The following is a 26,924-nucleotide window of genomic DNA, read 5'->3' on the forward strand; positions in this document are numbered from 1 at the left end:
GGGGGATGGAGAGGGCCGTGAATCCAACGTGGCGGCCTCATCTTTCAAGGCACGGTTCCGCTTCCTCTTGTGGGTCGCAGTTTGGCGAGCTCAACGCTAGGTCAAGGGCCCCCTTTTTAAAATCCTCTTTTCGCAGTAACCCAACACAGCTCTGTCACCTAGGGAAACTGAAGGCTGAAATAATATCGGCACACTTCTGCGTGGGAGGGGGGCCGTGGCTCAGCGGTAGAGCATCTGCTTGGCATGCAGAAGGTCCCCAGTTCAATCCCCGGCATCTCCAGTTAAAGGGACCAGGCAAGTAGGGGATGTGAAAGACCTCTGCTTGAGACACTGGAGAGCTGGTCTGAGTAGACAATACTGACTTTGATGGACCCAGGGTCTGATTCAGTAGAAGGCACCTTCATGTGTGTCATGAGCTGCACGTGGAGTGGGAAGACCTGGACCGCCCTGCCTTTCCCCCCCACCTGGTTTCTAAGTTTTCTTTCTCTCAGCCTCCTTGGAATGGTGGAACGGTTCGCCGCTGCCGACGTCGGAATGAGGAAGTCTGTGCCGTTGGCACAACCGGCCTCACCTGGACCGCTGCCTGTTCCCGTCAGGAGCCCTAACCCTGGGAATCCCAGGATGCCAAGGGAGCGAGGGGATGGGCCTCGGCCGAGAGGGGACCGGCCGGCGGCTCCTTTGTTGGGCCACCGCGGCTATGGCAGGCATGCGAGGCAGGAATGTGGAATCTGCCCGCCTCTGCCAAGTTATGTCTTGCCCCTCCGCGAAGCCTTTCACACGCCTTCGCCTTTATCCGGTGGCTCCTTTTTCTGGGGCAAAGGATGGGCGTGCGGAAAGTGGGGACGGTTGACGCAAGGCAGCTTTGCCCTCTGGCGTTTGCAGTGTGGAAGGTTCTCCCCGCAGGGAGCGAAATCCGCACGGATCGAGGCAGGAAGGGAATAAGCCGGCGGGGCTCAATTTGCATGGTGCACAAACCCGTGGTTTTCACCAGCTTGCTCTTAAAGACCCAAAGGATGTCAGGAGCTTCCAGAAGACTCGACGTGGTTTGCATCTGCTTGCTCTCAGCTTCACGAGTTTACTTCTGTCTGGCTGTCAGCCAATCATTCTGGTTGGCGTTGGCCGCAAATCAGTGATCAGTTCAGGCCTCGTGTTAATCCATAGTGAAACTTCTTTACGCCTGATTTGGTTGGATGTCTGGAAGAAGGAGGAAGAGGAAGAGTTGTTTTTTATACCCTGACTTTCTCTGCCACTTAAGGAAGAATCAAACTGACTGACGGCTTTGAGAGTCAGAAGCTTATTCCCCCCCCACCCCCAAGATGAAAGCGGTGGTTAGCACGTCTGATTCCACTCCACTTCTGAATCCAACTGGTTTGTCCAGTTATTCCAGCAAAAGGGACTGACTCGCTTGTCTTGGTGCAGTCGATGTTTGTATTGGGTCTCCGCCGGAGCTGTGCCATGCCAGGGGTGGGGCAGGGAGAAGGACTGCCATCCCTGGGGTGATTCGTTGGTGCAGTCCAGCTGGAAGAGAGGAGGGTCCAGGCTTGGGAAGTTTGCGAGGCAGCCAGCCAACCTTGGGCTTGGATTTCCAGGCCCCAGATTCTGCCCGTGTGAATTGTTCCCATCTGAGCTCCAGGGTTAGCCGATCTGCTGCTAGTTCTCCCCAGCCCTACAGGCCGGCTGTTACCCTTCCTTGTCATTGAGTGACTTGATTTCTCCTCTTCCCACTGGGGAATGATCATTGTGTGGATGGGGAAGGGTGGTTTCACACAGCTGGCATCCAAGCACCTGCCTCATTTGGGGAAGGGAACTCTCCAGCTGACGCCTGGGAATGTAATGGAATCCAATACCGCCCCCTGCTGGCAAAAGAACAGAATGCTACTCTTTCTTTTCTGTCTGTCACCAGGTAAATTAATTTACCTGTCACCAGGTAAATGGAAAGTCTTCCCCACAGGAGGCACGGACTTCCAGCCCCGATTATCTATTTATTTAGAAGATTTATGTACCACCTTTCTGCTGTATCAATGGTGCATGACAGAACGGGGATATAAAAATGAAAACATTATGAAATTATGAAACAGGTTTTAGAAAAAATCACTTGTAAAACCTGCTGCAGAATGACGGCATTTGTAATAACAGCGATAATTTTTAAAATACATGGAAAAAATGACAGTCGGGCATATAATCAGCAGCCAGGAATTGAAACTAGAGAATAAAACCCCTTCAAGAAATGAACATCACATATAACGCATAGTTAATATGCGGAACTCCCTGCCCCAGGATGTGGAAGGCTTCGAGAGGGGAGTGGGCATGTTCATGGAGGAGAGGGGAATTCATGGCTACTAGTTAAAATGGAGACTAGTCATGATGCATACCTATTCTCTCCAGGATCAGAGGAGCATGCCGACTATATTAGGTGCTGTGGAGCACTGGCAGGATGGTGCTGCTGCAGTCGTCTTGTTTGGGGGCTTCCTAGAGGCACCTGGTTGGCCCCTGTGTGAGCAGACTGCTGGACTTGATGGACCTTGGTCTAATCCAGCATGGCCTTTCTTATGTTCTTATGTTTCTTTGTGTGAAAAATGTTCCTGTAACTTCCTGAATCTTGAATTCCACCCTTGACAGTTAGTGCTGATGCATTGTGCCCCCCCCCGGGGGGGGGTTGTGCTTTTGTGCCCCAGCTGAACTCTCCTCACAGCCAAGAATACCGTCCAGCTTCTGACTAAGGTCTGGTCCTCTCTTGCATGGTCACCCTGCGTTGAAGCTCTATGACATTACATGCCCTGTGAAACATTGCCTGCATTAGAAAACTTGGCAGGGAGCTTGGCAGGGAGAAGGCTGGAGTCCTCTTCCTAGCATGCTAGTTTTCTGCATGCAGGGACTTTTTTTGTTTGTTTTGCACACAGGAGAGCACTGGATCACACATACCTCTGCGGTACATCAACCTACCGAATGAGAACAAGGTCTTCATTAATAGCATTTTCACCAGCTGGCAGTGTTTGTAGAGTGTAGAGTTGCCAGGTAGCAGCAGTGAAGCTGAACTGGATAGGCTTTCCTTGTGACCTCGTTTCTTCTCCAGGTTGTGCTACTGGCATGTGTTAAAGTTGGGCCATGGGATATAGTCCCAAGAGGTATGTGGTTGGTTGTGTACACATGGAAAGTCACACACTTCTTTGGTAGTGCTGCGTTTTGCAGAGGGCCCCCGAAAGAGGACTGTTTTGTAAGAGCAATAATACTGCTAGAGGAAACAGATTTTCCAAGTGATGGAACCGTTTGGCCCCGGCAAGCCCAGTCTTCTCAGAGCTTGGAAGCTAAGCTTCCGAAGCCTTCACAGAGAGCCAGCGTGGTGTAGTGGTTAAGAACAGTGGTTTTGGATTAGTGGACTTTAATCTGGAGAACCAGGTTTGATTCCCCACTCCTCCACATGAGCGGCGGAGGCTAATCTGGTGACGGTTGGTTTCCCCATTCCTACACATGAAGCCAGCTGGGTGACCTTGGGCTAGTCACAGTTCTCTCAGAACTCTCTCAGCCCCACCTACTTCACAGGGAAGGTGATGGTAAGCCGGTTTGATTCTCCCTTAAGTGGTAGAGAAAGTCGGGATATAAAAACCAACTCTTCTGCTTCTTCTGCTTCGCAGGGTCTACCCTGGTTAGTACCTGGATGGGAGACCACCCAGGAAGTCCAGGGTGGCTACCCGGAGGCAGGCAATGGCAAACCACCTCTGCTCCACTCTTTCCTTGAAAGCCCCATAAGGGGTTGCCATACGTCAGCTGCGACTTGATGGTACTTTCCATCCATCATGGTGTAGGCAGGAGAGAGCCTGTATGTGTGTGTGTGTAACCCTGCAGGCATCTCCTATGAACATGTTCAGAGTTGGCGTTCTCATACAGGGATGGAGGAATATAGGGCTTCCAGATGAGGGCTTCCGACTTCCAGGCATCGTAGAAATTAATGTAGACATTAGCCCCTGAAGGGGAACACGTTGGCCTGTTCCAGGTGCCCAGTTTGCATTCCAAGCCTGCCATTAAAGTCACCAGAAGCAGCAATGGGAGCTGGGAGCTCCGGATGCCCACAGCAGTTGAAAATGTCAGGACTGTCCATCCCTTGTAACTTATTTTGTACTGAACGTCTTCTTAATTCTCTGCTTCCTCTGCTTTCCACCCTCACCCACCCAAGAGCTCCCGTGTCAACCCCAGTTTCCTCCCAAGGGACCGATCTTGCCCGTGCCGTCTGGTCTTCTTTGTGGTTTCTCTGTCTCCGATAGGAAGCTGTTAAGGAGGCGGTTTCTCAACCCAGCAACCAGAAACCCTCTGCTCGATTTAAATGGAAGGGCCTGGCTTTGCTTGGCCGACCGCCCAGCCTCCGTGGTTGAGGGGAGAGCCTCCGGGAAGCCTGAGCTGGCATTGTCTCCATGAGTTACTGCCCTGAGCTGCAGCTTTTACTTGTGTGTGTGTTAAGTGCCGTCAAGTCGCTTCCGACTCATGGTGACCCTATGAATGAAAGTCCTCCAAAATGTCCTATCTTTGACAGCCTTGCTCAGATCTTGCAAATTGAAGGCTGTGGCTTCCTTTATTGAGTCCATCCATCTCTTGTTGGGTCTTCCTCTTTTCCTGCTGCCCTCAACTTTTCCTATCATGACGGTCTTTTCCAGTGACTCTTGTCGTTTCATGACGTGACCAAAATACGACAGCCTCAGTTTAGTCATTTTAGCTTCTAGGGTCAGTTCAGGCTTGATTTGATCTATAACCCACTGATTTGTTTTTTTGGCAGTCCACGGAATCCGCAACACTTTCCTCCAACACCACATTTCAAAGGAATCTATTTTCTTCCTATCAGCTTTCTTCATTGTCCAGCTTTCACACCCATACATAGTAATAGGGAATATGATGGCATGAATTAATCTAGTCTTGGTGGCTAGCTTTTACTTGGCTGGGGATTTTTCTGTCCCAGGGAGACCAAACTGTGTGTTATTCTCAGAAGGACCAGTAGATGGTGCCATTACACCATTCCAAGGGAAGGGAAACTGACTCTTTTTTTTAAAGTGATTTAAGTGTTCAGTTTTTTTTTTACTCTTTTTAAAAGTGGGCATGAAAAAGAACATACTTTTATTACCATATGTTCCAAATGTCCTGATTTACTAAAGATGGTTCCTGTTTTCTTGCAAATCAGCGTTGTGGCTTTGTTCCCACTTTGCCTTTTGGGAGGAGGATTTAGCAATTTCCTTTAAAAAGAAAAAAGGCACGAACGTGTGCTAGAATTGTCATCTTTGTAGGTTCAGGCTCCCCCCCCCCAAAAAAAAAATCTCTAGAAGTTAAATCTCTGAATGGGTGGGGGTGGGGGTCAGATGCATCTTGAGAGCCAGCGTGATGTAGTGATTAAGAGCGGTGGTTTGGAGTGATGGAGTCTGATCTGGAGAACCGGGTTTGATTCCCCGCTCCTCCACATGAGCGGCGGAGGCTAATCTGGTTCCCACCTTATTTCTGGCAAGGGCTCCTGTGCGTTTTAACATTTCCACCCCAAGCCTGGCGATGCTGTCCTTGACAGGGAGATTTAGAGGCAAAAATCCACGTTACGGGAGAAAAACCCAACCAAAGAGGAGCTAAAAACAGCACATTAGAGACCGTCTTCCATTCCTCCTTTCTAGGGTGGACAGGTCCCTCTTCACCACCGGCGGGAGGTTTTTGGGGTGGAGCCTGAGGAGGGTGGGGTTTGAGGAGGGGAGGGACTTCAATGCCATAGAGTCCAATTGCCAAAGTGGCCATTTTCTCCAGGCGAACCGATTTCTATCGGCTGGAGATCAGTTGGAGTAGTAGGAGATCTCCAGCTAGTACTTTAGGGTTGCCACCGATGGGAGGTTTTTGGAGTGGAGCCTGAGGAGTGTGGGGTTTGAGGAGAGTCCCGTTTTCAAAGTGGCCATTTTCTCCAGGTGAACCGATTTCTATCGGCTGGAGATCAGCTGGAATAGCAGATCTCCAGCTAGTACCTAGAGGTTGGCAACCCTTTCCCTTTTCGGATGAGAACATAACATTCTTCATCTGAGAGCTTATGCCCCCCCCCATCATGTCCTTTGTATTCCTGCTGATGTATGCTATAGTTCTCCCCCCCCCCCAAAAAAAAGTGTTTTTATTTTTGCAGTGCCGCTGAGTGGGAGCAGAGATGGGCCTTGTCGAGTGTTAAATGAAATAATTAAAATCCCCTCCAGCTCAGGTGGCTTTTCCGCCACCCACTTTCTCTGTTCCCTGCTTGTTTTTCTCCTTAATGCTGCTAATTAGTTTGGAGAAGCAATGGAGAGAAAGTGTCTCTCTGTGTGTGTGTGTGTGTGTGTGTATTTGTGTGTGTAAGGAAGGGGTGTGTTAACCCATTAGCGCTGCAGACGGGAGAGAGGCCACAAACCGTGTTTATGCAACCGACGGAGTCGCCGTATAAATACCAATTAGCTCTCCTGCCAAACTAGATTAAAAAACGCACCAAAAAAACCCCAAACCCAACAGCAGGCTCAGTCAGATGAGAATCGGGAGCAGTGAACTGTTCTCTGATGTGGGGTGACAATCCCAAAGCTTGCTGGACTTCAAGTGGAAATAATATTATGTGGATTAACATTTTAATATACTATCTATTATATATAAGCTGGGTGGGGGGTGTTGAGGAATCCTGGATAGGCGGTTTGGAATTCTTTCCTGAATGTTATGAGCTCTCAGGAGCAGGCCAATTCCTCCCCCCCACCACCCTTTTTATTTAACCGAGGGCTCTTTCACACATGCTGAATAATGCACTTTCGGTCCCCTTTTCAATGCACTTTAACGATCGTTTGCAAGTGGATTTTGTCGCTTCACATAGGAAAGAGCCAGCGTGGTGTAGTGGTTCAGAGCTGTGGTTCGGAGCAGTGGACTCCTGTCTGGAGAACCGGGTTTGGTTCCCCAATCCCCCGCTTGAGTGGTGGAAACAAATCTGATGAACTGGACTGGTTTCCCCACTCCTCCACACGAAGCCAGTTGGGTGACCTTGGGCCAGTCACACACTCTCAGCCCCACCCACCTCACAGGTTGTGGTGGGGGGGAGGGAAGGTGATTGTAAGCCGGTTTGAGTCTGCCTTAAGTGGTAGAGAAAGTTGGCATATAAAAACTAACTCTTCCTTCTTCTAAAATCCAGCTGCAAAGTGCATTGCAAGTGGATTGAAAGTGCATTATTCGGCATGTGCGAAAGCGCCCTGACTTTTACCAACTCTCAACATTAGGTCCTGCTAGAGCAGTGATGGCGAACCTTTTAGAGACCGAGTGCCCAAACTGCAACCCAAAACCCACTTATTTATGGCAAAGTGCCAACACTGCAATTTAACCTGAATACTGAGGTTTCCTCCTCCCAGCTGGGCGGCGGGGAGTCCAGGGAAGGGGGGGGGCTTTGCACTGCTTAGCGCTGCCTGCAGGCAGCACAGAGAGTCCAGGGAAGGCAGACACGATGGCTGCTGAACTTACCTGCGCATGTCCACAGAGAGGGCTCGGCGTGCCAAGTCCGACACGCGTGCCATAGGTTCGCCAACACAGTGCTAGAGTGTGCTTGGTCCTGTTTTTGTTCTTCCCGTTTTCTTTTGGTTAACATGCCCAATCATATTTTTCTGCCTCTCTGGGGAGTTGTTTAGGAATGCTTCCCTTGGCTGTAGCAGATTCCACTGAGCGGTTTTTGTGATCACAACGGAGTAGAGGGGTTGCTTTACTGTTGAAGGAGCAATGTAGCACCACCCTGAAACATGTCCCTGCCCCAAAAAGCTTCCAATCCAAAATTCAAAACAGATAACAAAGAGGTGGGAGTTGGAGGCTGCCAACCTCCAGGTGGGGTCTGGAGATCTCCTGAATTACAGCTGATTTCCAGACTATAGCGATCGGTTCGCCTCGATAATTGAGGCTTGCTTTTATCATTTTACCACTTACTAGTCTGAATTCCTTTTAAGACAGCATTCTGTATTTTATCTTAGTCCTTAATCCTTTCTCCAGGACCATTCAGAAGAGAGGGGTACTGAGCGACATGACCTGAAGGTCTCCCTCGGAGTAAGGCAGGCCCCTCCCTGGGTCAGATCCTTTTTTGGAAACTGCCACAAATCGTTATTGGAACTGCACCTTGGAAATATTTCAAATAAGTAGATTAAAGATGGATCAAAAACCTACTCAGTTAAAGACAACAGCAGCTATGCAGGATAATAATTAAAGGAGAGGAATAGCCTCATGGTGCAGAGTGGTAAGCTGCAGTACTACAGTCCAAGCTCTGCTCACGACCTGAGTTCGATCCCGACGGAAGTTGGTTCCAGGTAGCCGGCTCCAGGTTGACTCAGCCTTCCATCCTCCCGAGGTCGGTAAAATGAGTACCCAGCTTGCTGGGGGTAAAGGGAAGATGACTGGGGAAGGCAACGGCAAACCACCCCACAAACAAAGTCTGCCTAGTAAATGTCGGGATGTGACATCACCCCTTGGGTCAGGAATGCCCCGGTGCTTGCACAGGGGACCTTTACCTTTAATTAGCCATCCTCCCCTGAGACGAGAAATGGACCCAGAGACACACGAACATACAAAGCTGCCTTCTACCGAATCAGACCCTTGTTTCCATCTAGGTCAGTCTTGTCTACTCAGACTGACAGCAGGTCTCCGGGGTCTCAGGCAGAAGCCTTTCACATGGTCTGGTCCTTTTAACCAGAGATGCCGGGGACTGAACCTGGGACCTTCTGCATGCCGAGCAGACGCTCTACCACTGAGCCGCGGCCCCTCCAAAGACATTAGCCCTGGTCAGCGGAAATGCCTTTGTGGTGGTGGACGAGTAGGGTTTCCAGCTCCAAGTTGGGAAATACCTGGAGATTTTTGGGGTGAAGCCTGAGGAGGGTGGGGTGTGGGGAGAGGAGGGACTTCAATGCCGTAGAACCCAATGGCCAAAGCGGCCATTTTCTCCAGGCAAACTGTTCTCTATCAGCTGGAGATCAGTTGTAATAGTGGGAGATCTCCAGCTAGTACCTGGAGGTTAAATCTCAATAAATCACAACGTGTGCTGAGAAAACACTGGTTAAAGGGAAAAACAGCACCAGCTCCAATTAACAATAATCAAACTGAATTTTATAATGATTGCTCAAAAATAATTCGGTATTGGTGTACTATTCTGTACATTTGTCAATGATATAATCAAAACAGTCACAACCAAGGTGTCACAGGTTACCCCACCAATGAAAAATAAAAGTATTATAAACATATTATAAACATTTCATTTTGATGTTTATAATACTTTTATTTTTCATTGGTGGGGTAACCTGTGACACCTTGGTTGTGACTGTTTTGATTATATCATTGACAAATGTACAGAATAGTACACCAATACTGAATTATTTTTGAGTACCGTAATCATTATAAAATTCAGTTTGATTATTGTTAATTGGAGCTGGTGCTGTTTTTCCCTTTAACCAGTACCTGGAGGTTGGCAAGCCTATGGATTTAGGACCGTTCCCTGGGTCTCCCCCTCCGCCGCCGTCCCCCTCCTTTGGGCAGCTCTTCACCAGGGCCTCAGCTGTTGGCCTCTTGCTGAGAGCTCTTTAGCCATAAACCCATTAGCAATCTGGGGCTTCCAAGGAGCCTACTTGGCCACGCAGCCCTCTTAATGCATTTAAACCCTGTGGTTTAGAAAGCTGGGGAGGGGGGCGTCGCGAGGTGTGGGGGCAGAGAGAGGGAGGCATCAAACGGGGCTCTTGTCACAAACATTTTCCTCTTCATAATGATGCAGGCGGCAAGAAAGCCCCGGGGCGTGAAGGATCTGGCCTGCCTCCCCTGGAACGCCCACCTTTCCTCCTCTCTCCTCAAAGGTTGCCTAAATCCCCTTTCCAATTCCCCTCTCCATTTATGCATCTCGCTAGGACAGTGGAATACCAAGAAGTTTCGCTGACAGCCCTGCGCATCTGCAAAATATCTGAGCACAAATATATTCTAGCCTCAATAAACTGGAAATGCAACACACCATGTTTCTGTAACACCTTCTCTGCTAGGATAAACGTTGGCATTGGGGTAGATTGGCATTGGGGTAGATGACATGGAATCAGTTCTGCAATCTTTTATTTGGGGTTGTACCGTTTTTTTCATTTTAAGTGCCTTGTTCCCGAGAGCGTTCCCTCCTCCGTCTCCCTCCTGAACCTGGGGAGACACAACACACAGTCAGATTGATATCTTGTGTTTTGGGGAGGGAGGCAGGAATACATGGATCGATTTGCTGTAGGCATGAAGAGACTGCAGAGGGCGCTTGGCGGTGCGAACTTTGCATGGGAGAATGGTGATTTTGAGGAGTGGGTGTACAACTGCAGCTGGGCGCTCCTGTAACTGACGCTTCCACCATACAAACTTTGGATTCCCTGCATGCAGAAAGCTAGTGTGTCAGGGAGATGGCACGACCAGACCTCTTCCCCCCCCATCCTAGTTTTTCTGAGTGCAGGGACATGATATTTTGGGGATACAGAGGAACATCCAGCCCTGCAGTTTGAAGTGCTACAGGTTGGCTTCTTTCAGTAAGAAGCAGACCTTGTCTGGAAGCAAAGGGCTTGCTTTGATCCGGGTATTCTTCTTTTCACTCTTGCTCTCCCAGGAGGGGTTTGGAGGAGCTGGGGGGGAAGGAGCTGGTGCGGGATGGCTTTCACACCCTCTTTCGGAGGGGGGCGTTTTAGGGGCACATTCCTCCCCTCCCTCTGGGATTTGCTAGGCTGTTTTGTGCCCATGGAGACATGCAAATGAATTATTTGCAGGCTGCCTTTTCTTGTCTCCTCTTTTCTTGTCCCCTGCCGGGGTGAGGAAAGGGGCCGGGAGATTTAAAGCTCTTGGACGCGGGCCAGCGTTTCCCAAAGAACAGTGGCCTGAAATCTCCTGGCATGTCTATAAAAACGGAGCCGTGTCACAAGCTGGGGTGTGTTTGTGTATCTGTGTTTCAGCAATTGGACAATGCGACGCTGCCCTTCTGTGGCACTTCACCCCCCCCCTCAGGCCCCGCTCCAAATGCCCTGGGAATAAATAAGTCCAGCCCCCTTTGGCTGAAGGGCAGCTCAGCTCCTGCTTTTCTCTCTAGCGTCTTGCAGGCCCGGCCAAAGCAAGCAGGGTTTAGACCAGGGGTTCCCAAACTTTTCGGGCCACCGCCCCCTTGGCTCCACAAACTCAACCCCAGGGCACCCTGCCCTATCCTATAAAAAGCATTTTTCAAAGTAGGGGTTTGCATGACGCACTAAAGAAGATAATAACAATACAATTTCCAAACAGTAGCCATTAATTGCACATCTATTCAAAATCAAATTAAAAATTTTCAGTTGAAATGTATTCAGCAGAACTGATTAACTTGATCCAGTGGTACCGGCTCTTCAAAGTCTGGGGAAAAAAATTCTGATAGCTTCCACCAAATTTGCCAGCATGGTGCCATAGAAGAAGAAGAAGAGTTTGTTTTTCTGTGCCGATTTTCTCTACCACTTAAGGGAGGCAAACCAGCTAACAATCACCTTCCCCTCCCCTCCCCTCAACAGACACTCTGGGAGGTAGGTGGGGCTGAGAGAATGTGACTTGCCCAAGGTCATCCAGCTGGCTTCGTGTGTAGGAGTGGGGAAACCAACCCGGTTCACCAGATTGGCGTCCGCCGCTCACGTGGAGGAGTGGGGAATCAAACCTGGTTCTCCAGATCAGAGTCCACCGCTCCGAGCCACCGCTCTTAACCACGACACCACGCAGGCTTGATCTATTGTAAATGAGTGAAGAACACAGTTGAAGGGGCCCGCCTCTCGCGCCCCCCTGCTGCCCTCCTGCCTCTTGGTGCCCCCCTAGGTAATCCCACCGCCCCCCAGGGGGTGGTACTGCCCACTTTGGGAACCACTGGTTTCGAAGGAAGAAAGCCGGGTGGCGTGCACGCTGCATTTCCCGTGGTGCAGAACTTGGCTTCCCGAGGCTCGCGGCTTTTTGCAAAGCATCAAGATCCTAGTCCTCCGGTTTGCTTTGTATAGTCTCGGAGGCCAGAGACGTTGCTAAATAAGACTGAGACAAGAGCTGTACAGCTTCGTTCCCCGAACCCGGAATAAATTATGGAAAACAATACAGATCTTTTTGTTGTCGTCGTTCAATCAACGTTTGAAAAAAAAAACACACAATACGAACCGCAAATAGCTGCGGTTAAATTATTCAAGTTATTCATAGAGAAGGGCGGTGTCTGCTCGACTTCAAAGCACAGGGAAAACTTATTTCGCCACCTCCTTCTTAGATTTCAGCAGGCCTTGTCTGTACGCTTTCAAGGTTATCTCTGCAGTCATGGGGCCTAGAAACTTGAACGTTGAGCTGTTAAGAAGCTGGATTCTGCACCCAAAAGCACATTTTGTGCTGTGGCAGAACTGCAGAATACCCAGCGCCATTTCTGTTGTGCGGAGAGACTTCCACCACTTTTTCACCTAACACGGCACGAACTGTGGAACTCATTGCTGCAAGGTATAGTAACAACCTCTGATTTTGATGGCTTTAAAAATGGGCTAGACAAATGGATGAAAGAGAAATGTCTGCCGGCCATGGTGGCTAAATGCAGCCTCCATGTCCAGAGGCATTGTATCTCAACAGCGGGGTGTGTGTCTTGGACCTAGGGTTGCCAACCTTCGGGTACTAGCTGGAGATCTGCTATTGCAACGGCTCTCCAGCCGATAGAGATCAGTTCCCCTGGAGAAAATGTTCGCTTTGGCAATTGGACTCTATGGCATTGAAGTCCCTCCCCTCCCCAAACCCCACCCTCATAGGCTCCGCCCCCAAAACCTTCCGTTGGTTGCGAAGAGGGACCTGCCAACCCTACTTGGACCTTCCCTGAAAGCCAACGTGGTGTAGTGGTTAGAGTAAAAAAAGAAGGGGGAGAAGCCTCTGATAGAAGACAGAAAAAATGTGCAAAGCACCCGAGGTTACAAGGCGTTTATCTAGTAACTTGTCGCTACTCCGAAATTATACAAAATAGTAGTAAACAACAAAGTTTCCAATAAATTGCAAAACATGTATTGCAGTATACAAATAATGAGCAAACGCAAAAAGCAAAAGTGTTGATAATATAACACAAAGATAATATAAACAGTGTGGCTTTGTGTTATATTATCAACACTTTTGCTTTTTGCGTTTGCTCATTATTTGTATACTGCAATACATGTTTTGCAATTTATTGGAACCTTTGTTTACTACTATTTTGTATAATTTCGGAGTAGCGACAAGTTACTAGATAAACGCCTTGTAACCTCGGGTGCTTTGCACATTTTGTTCTGTAGTGGTTACAGTGTGAGACTAGGATTTGGAAGATCCAGGTGCGAATCCCCATGCTCTTGTGGAAGCTGGTTGGGCTAGCTTGGGCCAGTCACACACACTCAGCCTAACCTACCTCACAGGGTTGTTGTGGGGATAAAATGGAGGAGAGGAGAACAGTATACGCTGCCCTGGGTTCCTGTTGGGGTGAAAGGCGGGGTATAGATGAAGCAAAACATATATATAATTTTGAGGACATCTAGTTGAAAGTAAATGGGTTGAAATTAGGTCAAAGAGTTTCCGTCTAGACATTAGGACGAATTTTTCTAACAGAGCGGTTCCTCAGTGGAACAGGCTTCCTCGGGAGGTGGTGGGCTCTCCTTCCCTGGAGGTTTTTAAGCAGATGGCCATCTGTCAGCCATGCTGGTTCTGTGACCTTAGGCAGTTCATGAGAGGGAGGGCACCTTGGCCATCTTCTGGGCATGGAGTAGGGGGTCACTGGAGGTTTTGGGGGGGAGGTAGTTGTGCATTTCCTGCATTGTGCAGAGGGTTGGACTAGATGACCCTGGTGGCCCCTTCCAACTCTATGATTCTAGTTGGCGTCTGTATTAAACAGGAAATTGGACTCCGCGGACCTTTGATTTCATCCAGCAACACTGCTCTTATGTTTTGAACGGTTTTGACTGTTGGATGCAAACGGCGTGAAACCAAGGGTGGGGTTCCTTCCTTGCCGTGACTTTCCTGGGGCATCTGGGCAGGCCGTGCTGGGCCTGGGGAATGGATCGCACCTTGTGGGGGGGTTCCTGAAGACCGTCCCTAGGCTGGCTCTCAAAATCTTCCTCTGCTGCTGATGCTTCCCCCTCCTTCCCCCTCTGATTCTGTAGGCCGCTTTTGAAGGAAGAGCTGCACACGTTCCCACCTCCAGATGCTTTCCGTTCTCTTTCTGTCTCCTGCGCGTGGGTGGCGGAAGGTTCCTATGACTCACCAGTGGGTCAACTCTCCAAAGTACCTGAGAAGGGGCTTTGCCCTAGTTTTTCGGTGTGTGAAGATGCTCGGAGTGTTGTGAGAAGCCTCCTGGGTTGGGGAAGGAAAGGACACAGCCATGCGAGGCACAGGTTGTGCTTGCGGGTCTTCCAGCCCCGGGAAAGGGTTGCTGGATCTTCATCTTGCATGTCCTGATTCACTTTGGTATCTAGGGCTGCCAATCTCCAGGTGGAGATCTCCTGGAATTACTACTCATAGAATCATAGAGTTGGAAGGGAACACCAGGGCCATCTAGTCCAACCCCCTGCACAATGCAGGAAACTCACAACTACCTCCCCCCCATAGAATTACACCCCCAGTGGCCGCTACATGCCCAGAAGGTGGCCAAGATGCCCTGATCTTCTACTACTGATCTTCAGAATACGGAGATCTGATGACTTGTGAAAATGGCTGCTTTGGAAGGTGGGGTTTATGGCTTTATACCCCTCTGAGGTCCTTCCCATCCCCAAACCCTGTCTTCACCAGGATCCGCCCCCCAAATCTCTAGGAATTCCCCAACCCAGGCTTGGCAACCGTATCTGTATCCGAAGGAGGTGCCTGAGCACACTTCATCTATGCTTTTTCTTTCTGCTCAGACCCAGTTTCCCACTAGGAAGTTCTGGGTGCAAGTCCTGATGACACTGACAAGCACATCCTGGAGGGGGAGGAAAGGTGATTTCATTCTTCCTTAAGTGGTTGAGAAAGTCAGCATATAAAAACCTCCTCCTCCTCCTCCTCCTCCTCCTCCTCCCCCTCTTCTCCTTCTCCTTCTCCTTCTCCTTCTCCTTCTCCTTCTCCTTCTCCTTCTCCTTCTCCTTCTCCTCCTCCTCCTCCTCCTCCTCCTCCTCCTCCTCCTCCTCCTCCTCCTCCTCCTCCTCCTTGTAATCTGAAGGGGTTTCGTCCCCCCCGTATAGGGCTGCCAAGTCTTGAGTTCGATCCAAAGGTTTTAGCCCGCCTCCTCACCTTCTCCAAGATATAGAGCTGAATCTTCACATGAGTGCCCAGAAGCAGGAGGACGGGCTATTTGGGAGCTCTGCCCTGTAGGATGAGGGCCTATCAAGAGGGAGAGAAAGAGGACTTGCATCTAAACAGGGCCAATAGCCAGGTAAAGGTCATAGACTAGGTGTCTAGGGACATTAAGAAGAGCCCTGCTAGATTGGACCATCTCGTCCAACATCCCAATTTCCAGCAGTGCCTAGGAAGAGGTTTCTAGGAAGCCTTCAAGCCGGCCATGCAGGGAACAAGCTTCCCCTGCTACTCCCCTGTAACTGCACTGTTTCTTTGCATGGAGGTTCATCTATCATGTCATCCTGTTGAGAACATAAGAAAAGCCCTGCTGGATCAGACCCAGGCCCATCAAATCCAGCAGTCTGTTCACACAGTGGCCGACCAGGTGTTTCCATCAGCGGACAGTCGTTGTGCTTCTGGGAAGTCATGATGGTCCCGTTCGGCAGTTTGTCCCGCAGTGTCAGGTATTCAGACTGCCCCTGCATATGGCGGTTCCATTTAGCTTATCATGGCTAATAGGCGAGCGGCGCATAGTGTTGTTGTAGACCTAAGGCTCCTCGAATGGCCTTTTCAAGCCGAGAAAGCCGTGGGCGACCCGCTTGCCTCCTACCTGTTGTGAGTAGCAAAGCAGGGTGCAAGGAATGCAAGATCCGCCTTGTTTTCTTTGAAGCAGGTGCTTACATTTCCCCTGCTGGGTCCAGCCCTCGACTTTCGATCCCATCTCTTTGGAGGCGCCGCTTCACATTCCTAAAAAGACTTTTTCTGTATTCAAAGGGGTCTTGTGTTACGCCTTTTCTTCCAGCCAGGCGTGCAATTTGAGCTGCGTCCCCGAGGGGTGTCCAGACGCCCCCTCCTCGCCCTTCCCAGGAGGCTGTCGAAGGGGGCCTTGTCTCTGCCGGCGCGGGGAGGGTGTGTCACACTCCGCCAGGGGAAGCGCAGAGTGGCAGAGAGCAAGAGAGACGCACATAATGAGTTTTGACATTATCTTCTCCGCCCCTTTCAACATCTTGAGTTCACAAATGAGAAGCGGGGCAGGCGGGGGGGGGGAGGTTCGGTTGGAGAGGGAAGGGAGGAGGTAATTTCCCTTTCACTCGCTTTGAGGCTTGGCGGTGAGATGTGAACAGCGCGGTCCCTTCGCTTTGCTTCCGCCACCGTCTCCGTGGCGATGCTCACAGGTGTCCGTAGCTCCGGAGGTATCTTTGAAGGCAATGGATGACCACAGGTTGCTGCCTCCTATTTGCATGAGGACAGCTCCCTAGAGAAACCCCCGGGCAGAAAATACCTCCCCTTTCCACAGTCTTCTCCCCTTTGTTTTTACTGCCTCTCCGGCTCGGGCTCTTGCTTGGAGTGCCTCTGCGCGAAGGAGCACACCCCCGGCGATCCTCGTAACCCTCTTGCTCTTTTTCTTTTCATCTCGTCTTTATTCTTCCTCGGCGAGCGGCAGCTGAACAGTTTCTTTTTTTGGGGGGGAAGGGAGGAGACGGGCATCTGAGAGCGAGAGAGCCAGCCGGCGAGGAAGGATGAAGCTACCTGCTGACCGACGAGGGACGGCTCCCGCCGGGGATGCGCCGAGAGCAACCCCACAGCAGTGGCTCAAGGATGACAGAGGACAATAACCTTTCCTGCCTTCCTTTCCCGCCCCCCTGAGCTCCTGGGGGCACGAGAAACTTGGGCGTGGGGGGCGATGCTCCGCCGCTTTTGATTCCCATTTTGTGCCGCGCTTCGACCCCTTCTATTGTCAGGACTCCGGACTCCCTCGCTCTTCACCTTTTGTCGCCGGCACATTTGTGGGGGGGCTGGGAAGCGTGCATTTCCAACGCCGGTTTCTGCCTTCTTGTGTGTTTAGCTCTCCAGGAAAGGCTGGTTTGGCACGAGGAGAAGGTGGCGGTGGATTTAGCCGATTCCGGCTGATGCCAGAGCGGGGAACGGAGTTGGTGCTGCTCCCTCTGAGCCCGTCCCCGGAGGAAGGGGCCGAGGGGGGTCACAGGAGGTCGGCGGCAGCTGCTGTCGAGGAAACCGCAGCCGAGCCCCCGATGGACTTTGGCGTTTTTTGGGAAGGAAGAGCGCAGCCCGGCCTCCTCGTCGATCCCAGGGGCAACCAGGGAGTGCGTTCGCCAGCTCTCGGGATTAAGTTTGGGGGTTATCTCCAGGCACCTCTCTGTTCTGCATCTCTTTTGCATAGGCACGCTCACGGTCCGGGGAACACATGGGCTGAAGCGACCCGTTCCAGGACCACAGACCACCTGGCAAATGAATTGATGGTTTAATAAAGTGGGCCGTGCCTTTCGAGGGCAACCAAAGACTCAATTAGGGCTTGCCGTTCTTGGAGGAGTCTGCCTCTTCTTCCCCCACCCCCACCCCTGGGCCCCTGTGATTCTTCCCATGGCAGCCTGCAAGGAAAACCAGTCTTGAAATCAGGATTATAGTTCCCTTTTCCAGGAGAGTTCTGGCTGGCGGGAGGCGTCCCTTTTCGGTCTGCCAGCTCAGCCGTCTCCCTCCTGATCTGGCGGTGGGAAGGGAGTCGGTGGGATTTTTGGGCTTCCTTTTGTTCCGTGGCAGAAACGGCTGGATTGGCTTCTTGATCTGGAACCCCGGCGTCCGTGACTTGCTTTGGAAGGAGCGTGGAGTCCCGCGCAGGGCAGGCCGCGGGTGGAGCGCCGCTCCCCTCACCCCTGGAGTTTCCTCTCTCGGCTTCCGATGCCAGCCTCGGGATGGGCCGTGAACCGGCGGGTCCTTCCACCTGAAAACTGAGCCCCGGGCGCGCACCAGCTGGAGGATGGCCGTGCCGGAGAACACTTAGCGGATTGCTGCTGTGGAAACGGGCAGGCGTGGGGGTGGGGCTTCGGCGTGCCCGGAAGAACCGCTGCCCTGGATCTGCCCGGGGGGGCCTGGGCCCCGGTCGGCGGCATGACTGCTTGCCAGTACCCTGTGGGGCCAGGCTCCTTGGAGCGGGACCGGATGTACCAGCACAAGGTCTCCTTGGTGGTCCGCTATTTCATGATCCCCTGCAACATCTGCCTTATCCTCCTGGCCACCTCCACGCTGGGCTTTGCCGTCCTGCTTTTCCTCAACAACTGTAGGTGTCCCCCTTGGCACATGGGTGGTTGCGGTGGTGGGAAAGCGGGGCTGGAAGGTGTGGCAGAGGGGAGGGGCTTAGGGGAAAGGGCTTGGAGGGGTTTTTCGTCAACGGCGTCTCTCGCTTGCGGACTAATTCAGCTACTGCGATCCCACGAGAGCTTTTGTCCTCTGGGCTTGACTATTTTTTAAATCAGAATTCTCCCTGCTCACACTCACAGCTGAGTTGGACACATGAGCACATGAAGCTGCCTTATAATGAACCAGACCCTCGGTCCATCAAAGTCAGTATTGTCTACTCAGGCCGGCAGCAGCTCTCCAGGGTCTCGGGCAGAGGTCTACAGCATGGTGTAGTGGTTAAGAGTCCTTCCTCAAGAGGGGGTTGGACAATGCAAAGCAGCAATGAGTAGGGTTGCGAGGTCCCTCTTCGCCACCGGCAGGAGGTTTTTGGGGCGGAGCCTGAGGAGGGCGGGGTTTGGGGAGGGGAGGGACTTCAATGCCATAGAGTCCAAGTGCCAAAGCGGCCATTTTCTGATCTCTTATCGGCTGGAGACCATTTGTGATAGCAGGAGATCTCCAGATACTACCTGGAGGTCGGCAGCCCTAGCCATGGGGGTCCATAATATGGCCATTGGAGCTCAGCGTCTACTGCAAAAGTTGCTCTCCTTCCACAAATAGCCACTAGCAGTTATTCTACGAACCGAACTCTCTGTGGATTGGGGTTGCCAACTCCGGGTTCAGAAATACCTGGAGATTTGAGGGCGGAGCCTGGGAGGGTGGGGTTTAGGGAGGGGAGGGACCTCGGTAGGGTATAATGCCACACAGTCCTCCTTCCGAAGCAGCTGTTTTCTCTAGAAAAGTGGAATAAATGTTTAAAGTAAGTAATACATAAATAAGTGATCTATGTAGCCGGGATATCAGGTGTAGTTCTGGGAGATCTCCAGTCCCCACCTGGAGGTTGGCTTCCCTACTGTGGGTTGAGGTTGAGTAGAGGTCTTTGCTTTGAACACATGAACACATGAAGTTGCCATATACTGAATCAGACCCTTGGTCCATCAAAGTCAGTACCGTCTACTCAGACCAGCAGCGGCTCCCCAGGCAAGGGTCCTTCACATCACCTACCTGCCTGGTCCCTTTAGCTGGAAATGCCGGGGATTGAACCGGGAACCTTCTGCATGCCGGGCAGATGCTGTACCACTGAGCCACAGCCCCCCTCCCCATGGCTCCCCAGGGTCTCAGGCAGAGGTCTTTCACATCACCTAGCTGACTCGTCCCTTTAACTGGAGATGTCGGGGATTGAACCGGGGACCTTCTGCATGCCAAGCAGATGCTCTACCTCTGAGCCACAGCTTTGACCTGCATGCATTGCTGCCTCCATCCAATGTGCATTGGATAGACGTCAAAAAGAAAGCCAATGGCACTCTTCCTGTGCTCAGAGGACACCTCCCCCCCTCCCGGTCTTTATTATGGCGTCACATGGTCTGCAGGTGGCATTGCAAATAGGGTCCTCCTCTGGCTCAAATTCCAGGTCTGCCCCAGGGTGTGTGGCTCTCTCCTGCCGCTCTCCCAGAGGGCTCCTCCGCTGTTATCTGGTTTCTCTGAATCGCTGGGGTGCCGCTTCTGCTCGATATAGAAAGCACGGGGTGTGGTTGAGAGCAGGAATGTGCAGGAGACATTTCTCTGGGGGCCCAGCTAAGTGTGAGGATGTTGTGTGTGTGTTTGTGTGTGTGTGTGTGTGTGTGGCAGATGCGCCGACTTTCAGCCGTAGCTGCGACAACAGCTTTGGAAGGGTCAACGTGCATTGTGTGCCACCAAAGCTCATTTTGCATTGTACGGCAGCGGTTGCTGTTCAAAGATAAGGCAGCGCGCGCTTTGTGCTTAGTTGTGGTGTCTTCGCCCCCCCCCCCCCCCCGGCCAAACCCTGGTCATCCAAATCCTCCACTGGAAATCAAGCCCGCAAATTCTACGACCCGTATAAATTATGCAGATTCAATCTATCGCATGTATTTGCTTAATTCATTGCTTTATGCATTTTTAATTCTTCTTCCTATGGTCCTGGGGAAACTTCCCCTTTATCGCTGGAAATACCGCCCTGCTGGGTTATTGTAGGTTATCACCAGGTATTTCACCTTTAGATATCTATCTTACCCCCATAAGGACTAGATCCTTGGTCAGATGGTTTAACGGCTTTAGATATCTGTCTTACCCCCATAAGGACTAGATCCTTGGTCAGATGGTTTAATGGCTTTAGATATCTGTCTTACCCCCATAAGGACTAGATCCTTGGTCAGATGGTTTAACGGTAGTCTGCAGGCTAGCAGTGTCTGGCAGCGTGAGCGTTAACCTTTTTTTGGTGTTGCCGTTCTGTCCAATTAGAAAAGCTCCAGAGATGTTACCTGGTTGTATTTTAGACCCACGCTAGTAAAACTTTAATATGGAAGGGTATAACGCTTTCCTGTTGCTTGTAAGTCTGCATCATCCCCCAGTACCAGTTTGTCTGTTCAGCAGAATCTAGCATCTCTTTTCCTACGTTGTACCATTTTGGGTTTCAATTGAGAATCCCACTTTTGGAAAAGAGAATTTTAAACTCCGCCCTACTAAAGAAAACCAGCCTGTCGGGAAGGATGATTCGGCCCAGTTTTCTGCCTGAGATGCCGGCTTCAATGGGGGTCATAGCTGGGGGCAGCAGGGGGTAGCTGTCCCGGGTAGGGTTGCCAACCGCCAGGTACTAGCTGGAGATCTCCTGCTATTACAACTGATCTCCAGCCGATAAGAGCTGGCTCCACCCCAAAAACCTCCTGCTGGTGGCAAAGAAGGACCTGGCAACCCTAGCCCCGGGTCCTACATTTGGAGGGCCCCCAACTACCCTTGGCCCTGTCTTTTGAAGGGTGGGGGGAGAAAAGCCAGCTCCTCCATCCAGGGGTCAGGCAGCGGGTGTCTGGTGGCAACGGGGTTCCTTTATTGGGACCTTTGCTCTCTTGGGCTCAGCAGGGGTTATAGTAGGGTTGCCAACCTCCAGGTGGTGGCTGGAGATCTCCCGCTATTACAAATGATCTCCAGGCGACAGAGATCAGTTCCCCCGGAGGAAATGGCTGCTTTGACCATTGGACTCTATGGCATTGAAGTCCCTCCCCAAACCCCACCTTCCTCAGGCTCCACCCCCAGAATCTCCAGGTATTTCCCAACCTGGAGCTGGCAACCCTAGGTGATAGTGGCAGGGATTCTGGAGCCCCATCCTGGACGTTTGCCCAAGGACCCAGAATAGGGTAGGCAACCTCCAGGTACTAGCTGGAGACCTCCCGCTATTACAACTGATCTCCAGCCAATAGAGATCGGTTCACCTGGAGAAAATGGCTGCTTTGGCCATTGGACTCTATGACACTGAAGTCCCTCCCCAAATCCCGCCCTCCTCAGGCTCCGCCCCAAAAACCTCCTGCTGGTGGCGAAGAGGGAACTGGCAACCCTAACCCAGAATCACTAAAACCTCTCCAGGCTGGCTTTCGATATGCTAGCAGACTTGTGGGGTTTTGGTGGTGTGAAATTCAGACTTGCAGCTTCCCTTGGCTTGGTCCGTGGTTGCGATCCAGGGAACACTTGGCCGTTTGATTTCTGCAGAGTATACCAAACCAGCTCTTAGATTTATTTTCCTCCCTGTTTTCCTCTGGCTCGAATGAATCCTTCTTAGCATGGAGCCCCCCCTTCCCCCCAGCAAAATTCTTTATACATATGCCTTGTGCGTGTGTGTCTCTCTCCCTCACCCCTCCTGGCTGGCTAACAAGCAGCAGCATTTCGCACTCAGGTCACCAATCGACTCAAACGGGTTTGATGGATCCGTGTCTGGGGAGGCCTTTGCCGGATAGGTAATAAATAGTTTGATTTGCATCCCAGCTGGGGTCAGAGGGACCGTGATGGATTGACTTGCCCAAGGCACCGTGGAGGAAACTGCCATCTTCCTTCTCTCTCGGTGCTAAAAGAGAAGTATGTTGAGTATTGCTTTTGCGGGCATTCAGAATGGCAGTAAACCAGAGCTTTCCCAAACATACTGTTATTTTCTTTTAGTCTCTGAATGGAAATTGGATGCGCTCTGTGCTCCGACGCATGGCAAGGGGTCGATTGAGACTGTGGAAGAGAGGCCTGCTTTCCGAGGAGCCTACTGTTGTGTCTCAGCGTGAGTCCCTGTTCTGAACTGAGCAGTCACTCATGCAGAGATGCAACCGGCAGCCTCTTTCTACTGTATCTCTGTATCATCAGCAATTTGATACAAAGGTTTAAGAGACTTGCATGGTACTTTTTCTCCAGTTTTGTAAGCCCGAGGGCAGGGTCTGTTTATACTGATGTTCGGTGCCTTCTGCCAGCTCCGCTTATTGGATTTTTGATTGACGTGAGCTGCTTTGGGAGGCTGTTTTCCCCTGAAAAACAGGATAAAAACAAATCAATACCCCCCCCCTTATGACGGCTCCTTGGAAGAAGGCCAGGCTGAGATAATACTTCTCTCAGCCGGGCCCCATTCCATTGAAATTATTCAGACTAACTTTGGAGTCCACTCTGAATAGGTAATATCTGGTTGTCTTAAGTTCTTGGCAGAGGTACTGTGGTTAATCTTATGTTTGGGTGGTTTTAAAACACTTGAGCCTGGTCAAAAGTTTATAACTTCTTTATTGATTGATGTTTCTGTATGAAAATTAATGGTGCAAAATAAAGGAGAGAGAGAGAGAGAGGAACTTTTCCCTGGGTAGGGCAAATTCCTGGCATCCCTGTAAATGGGTAAATATGTTTGCTGACATTTGCAATTTCAAAGAACCCCCCAAACAGGAGAGGGGGAGAGTTTTACAACTAGCAAAGTCTTTTGCAAAACACGCCCCGCCCAGTTTGGCTCAGCCCTGATAGGAAGTCCCTAGTCAGACTCTCTCTTGGTGGCCTGAACCAATATCCTCAAGCTTTTGCCCCCCTCTCGAACCATGGGGATAACAATAATGGCCTGCCATACAGGGCTGTTGTAAAGAGTATGGATGATGGATGTGAGCATTGTAATGCCGTCTGTGAGGCCAACGTGGTTACCATGCCAGATTTGGACCAGTGAGGTCAGAGGTTCAGAGCAGGATCGCTTCTGGTTTGTTCAGAGCTGGATCGCTTCTTGTTTGTTCAGAGCAGGATCGCTTCCAGTTTGTTCAGAGCCGGATTGCTTCTTCTGGTTTGTTCAGAGCCGGATTGCTTCCGGTTTGTTCAGAGCCGGATCGCTTCCGGTTTGTTCAGAGCAGGATTGCTTCCGGTTTGTTCAGAGCTGGATCGCTTCCGGTTTGTTCAGAGCAGGATCGCTTCCGGTTTGTTCAGAGCCGGATCCCTTCCGGTTTGTTCAGAGCAGGATCGCTTCCGGTTTGTTCAGAGCAGGATCGCTTCTTGTTTGTTCAGAGCAGGATCACTTCCGGTTTGTTCAGAGCAGGATCGCTTCTGGTTTGTTCAGAGCAGGATCGCTTCCGGTTTGTTCAGAGCCGGATTGCTTCTTCTGGTTTGTTCAGAGCCAGATTGCTTCCGGTTTGTTCAGAGCCGGAACGCTTCCGGTTTGTTCAGAGCAGGATTGCTTCCGGTTTGTTCAGAGCTGGATCGCTTCCGGTTTGTTCAGAGCCGGATCCCTTCCGGTTTGTTCAGAGCCGGATCCCTTCCGGTTTGTTCAGAGCCGGATCCCTTCCGGTTTGTTCAGAGCAGGATCGCTTCCGGTTTGTTCAGAGCAGGATTGCTTCCGGTTTGTTCAGAGCTGGATTTCTTCCGGTTTGTTCAGAGCAGGATCGCTTCCGGTTTGTTCAGAGCCGGATCGCTTCCGGTTTGTTCAGAGCCGGATCCCTTCCGGTTTGTTCAGAACAGGATCCCTTCCGGTTTGTTCAGAGCTGAGGGGCACCCTTCCTGATTTGGGGGTGGGGTGTTAATCATTTTAATTTTTAAAAAGAGCAGCATGCAAATGCCGAACCATATCGCAGCAGCTTCTTAATCAAGGGAAGAAGAGAAATACAACAAAAAGCATGGGGTGGCAGGGGCCGGCAATGGAGAAAAGATATCACTGAAGAGCAAACGGTGCAGTCTCTGTTGTTCTGTATTCCTAAACACCAAATTTAACGGGCGTTTAGCTGGCTTATCGGAGCAGCCTACCCTTCCCTTCTAAAACGATAATGATGAAATATACTTTGACCTTTCCTGTTTTGATTCTCTCAGCTCCTTGGCAGAAAAGCTCTTGGTGGAAATTTGGCAAACGCAGCCCAGCGCCAAGGATAATTTGCTGGAAGTGGGGATGTATTTGGGTGGTGGTGGTGAGAGAAGGACAGTTAGAGCGGTTCCTCAGTGGAATACGCTTCCTTGGGAGGTGGTGAGCTCTCCTTCCCAGGAGGTTTTTAAGCAGAGGCTAGATGGCCATCTGTCAGCAATGCTGATTCTATGACCTTGGGCAAATCATGAGAGGGGGGGCATCTTGGCCATCTTCTGGGCACGGAGTAGGGGTCACTGGGTGTGTGTGTGTGTGTGGGAGAGGTAGTTGTGAATTCCCTGCATTGTGCAGGGGGTTGGACTAGATGGCCCTGGTGGTCCCTTCCAACTCTATGATCCTATTAGTCTGTGATTCTATGAACTGTGCAACTGGAAAAAGTGTTCTCAGGTTCCTCTTCTCCCTCCCTAAATGGTCTCCTTTTTCTTCTTTTGTTGCAGACAAACCGGGCAACTACTTCCCCCAACCGCTGCCGACCCCCCAGGATGGTGAGTTGCCAGCGACCCAGGTCGTATTCCTAACGCTTGCTTGGGAAGCTGATCTGGCCGGGTTCCTTGTTACCTCGCAGAGGAGTGTTGCCTCCTTGACCCAGTGAACTACTTTCGCAGCAGCCGCCTCCCCGCAGAGGAGCTCTCTAGCTCACAATGCAAAAAGGCTTTGCTCGAAATGCCTTCTTTTTTTTTTTTTTTGCTAACCGGAAGGAGAACAGTTCTCGTTAATTATTATAATAAATCATTGCTGTGTGTGTGTGTGTGTGTGTGTGTGTGTGTGTGTGTGTGTGTGTGTATATATATATTAATTTTAGAGGGTAGCTCTGTTGGTTTGCAGTTGAACAGCTATATTCGAGACCGGTAGCACCTTAGAGACCAAACACAATTTTCGGGTAGGATTGCCAGGTCCCTCTTCACCACCGGTGGGAGGTTTCTGGAACGGAGCCGGAGGAGGGCAGGGTTTGGGGAGGGACTTCAATGCCGTAGAGCCCAACTGCCAAAGCGGCCATTTCCTCCAGGGGAACGGATCTCTTACCGGCTGGAGATCAGTTGTAATAGCGGGAGAGCTCCAGCTAGTACCTGGAGGTTGTGTTCTAGCAAAAACAACCTATTATAATCTAAATCAAGTTTCAAAATCTAAGTTGCAAGTTCTGTGGTTACTACCCTCCTGGACGAACCTCAGGAGGAAAAAACCTCAGTTCCCAACCTCCAGGGCTGGCCTGGATAAAAAAATTCTCAGTTGCCACCCTCCAGGAATGGCATGGAGAAAAGAGTGTTTGCCAATCTCAAGGGCTTCTCTGGACTGAAATTCTGTGGTTGTTTTTGCTAGAACACTATCATTCTAACAACCTAGGTTCTTCTTTTTGAGGTGAGTACCTGGAGGTTGGCAACGCTATTATCGGGGTATGAGCTTTCAAAAGTCAAAGCTCCCTACATCTGACGAAGGGAACTTTGACGCTCAAAACTGATACCCCTAAAATCTTGTTGGTCTCTAAGGGGCTACTGGACTACAATCAAGTTGCAGCTATGCATTGTTATTACCGATAATGATATTGATTGTTGTGTCAAAAGCAATGTGTCTGGATCGGACAGAATGCAAGACTTGGGGAGGCCCGGGTTCAAATCTCCACTGAGTTGTAGAGACACGTGAAGCTGCCTTTATGCTTCTAGCTTAGTGTTGTCTGCTCTGACTGGCAGGGGCTCTCTGGGGTCCCAGGGAGAGAAAAGTCTTTCCAAATACCAGAGGCCCTTTTCAGTGGACATGCTGGGGACTCATCCTTTGACTGATGAACCACGCTGTCTTGTCACTGAACTGTCACCCTTCCCAATAAAACTGTCACACACCCAGTCAGTCTTCAAGCAGCGGCTGGACGAACACTTGTCAGGGATGCTCTAGGCTGATCCTGCATTGAGCAGGGGGCTGGACTAGATGGCCTCTATGGACCCTTCCGAATCTATGATTCTATTCTGGTCCATCAAACTTGGTATTTCCTACTTTGACCAGCAGCTGCTCTCCAGGGCCTTGGGCACGGAAAGGTTTTTCCCACCACCTGCTGCCTGCAATCCTGGACTGAACTAAGGGCGCTTTCACACGTGCGAAATAATCCACTTTCAATCCACTTTAAGTACACGATTGTTTGCAAGTGGATTTTGCTGTTTCACACAGTAGATTCCATCTGCAAAGCACATTGAAAGTGGATTGGAAATGCATTATTCGGCATGTGTGAATGTGCCCTAAGTGTTTTCACCACAAAACATGCCCTGGGTGCATGTCGGAACCGGCTGTCTGCTGAGCCAGACCCTTGGGTCCCTGGCCCAGGGCTTCTGCTCGTAAC

The 26,924-nt window shown here is 50.8% G+C and overlaps 1 protein-coding gene across 1 annotated transcript in view; it reads left to right on the forward strand.

Moving 5' to 3' along the window:
* The window catches only part of AGRN (agrin), a 275,573-nt gene that overhangs the window by 90,370 nt on the left and 158,279 nt on the right, over positions 1 to 26,924 (forward strand). Inside the window, exon 3 of the mRNA XM_056865508.1 lies at positions 25,039 to 25,086. Within this exon, the coding sequence (XP_056721486.1) occupies positions 25,039 to 25,086 (48 nt within the window). The remainder of the gene's footprint in view (positions 1 to 25,038; positions 25,087 to 26,924) is intronic.

This window comes from Euleptes europaea, chromosome 19 (assembly GCF_029931775.1).
Source record: "Euleptes europaea isolate rEulEur1 chromosome 19, rEulEur1.hap1, whole genome shotgun sequence".
NCBI lineage: Eukaryota > Metazoa > Chordata > Lepidosauria > Squamata > Sphaerodactylidae > Euleptes > Euleptes europaea.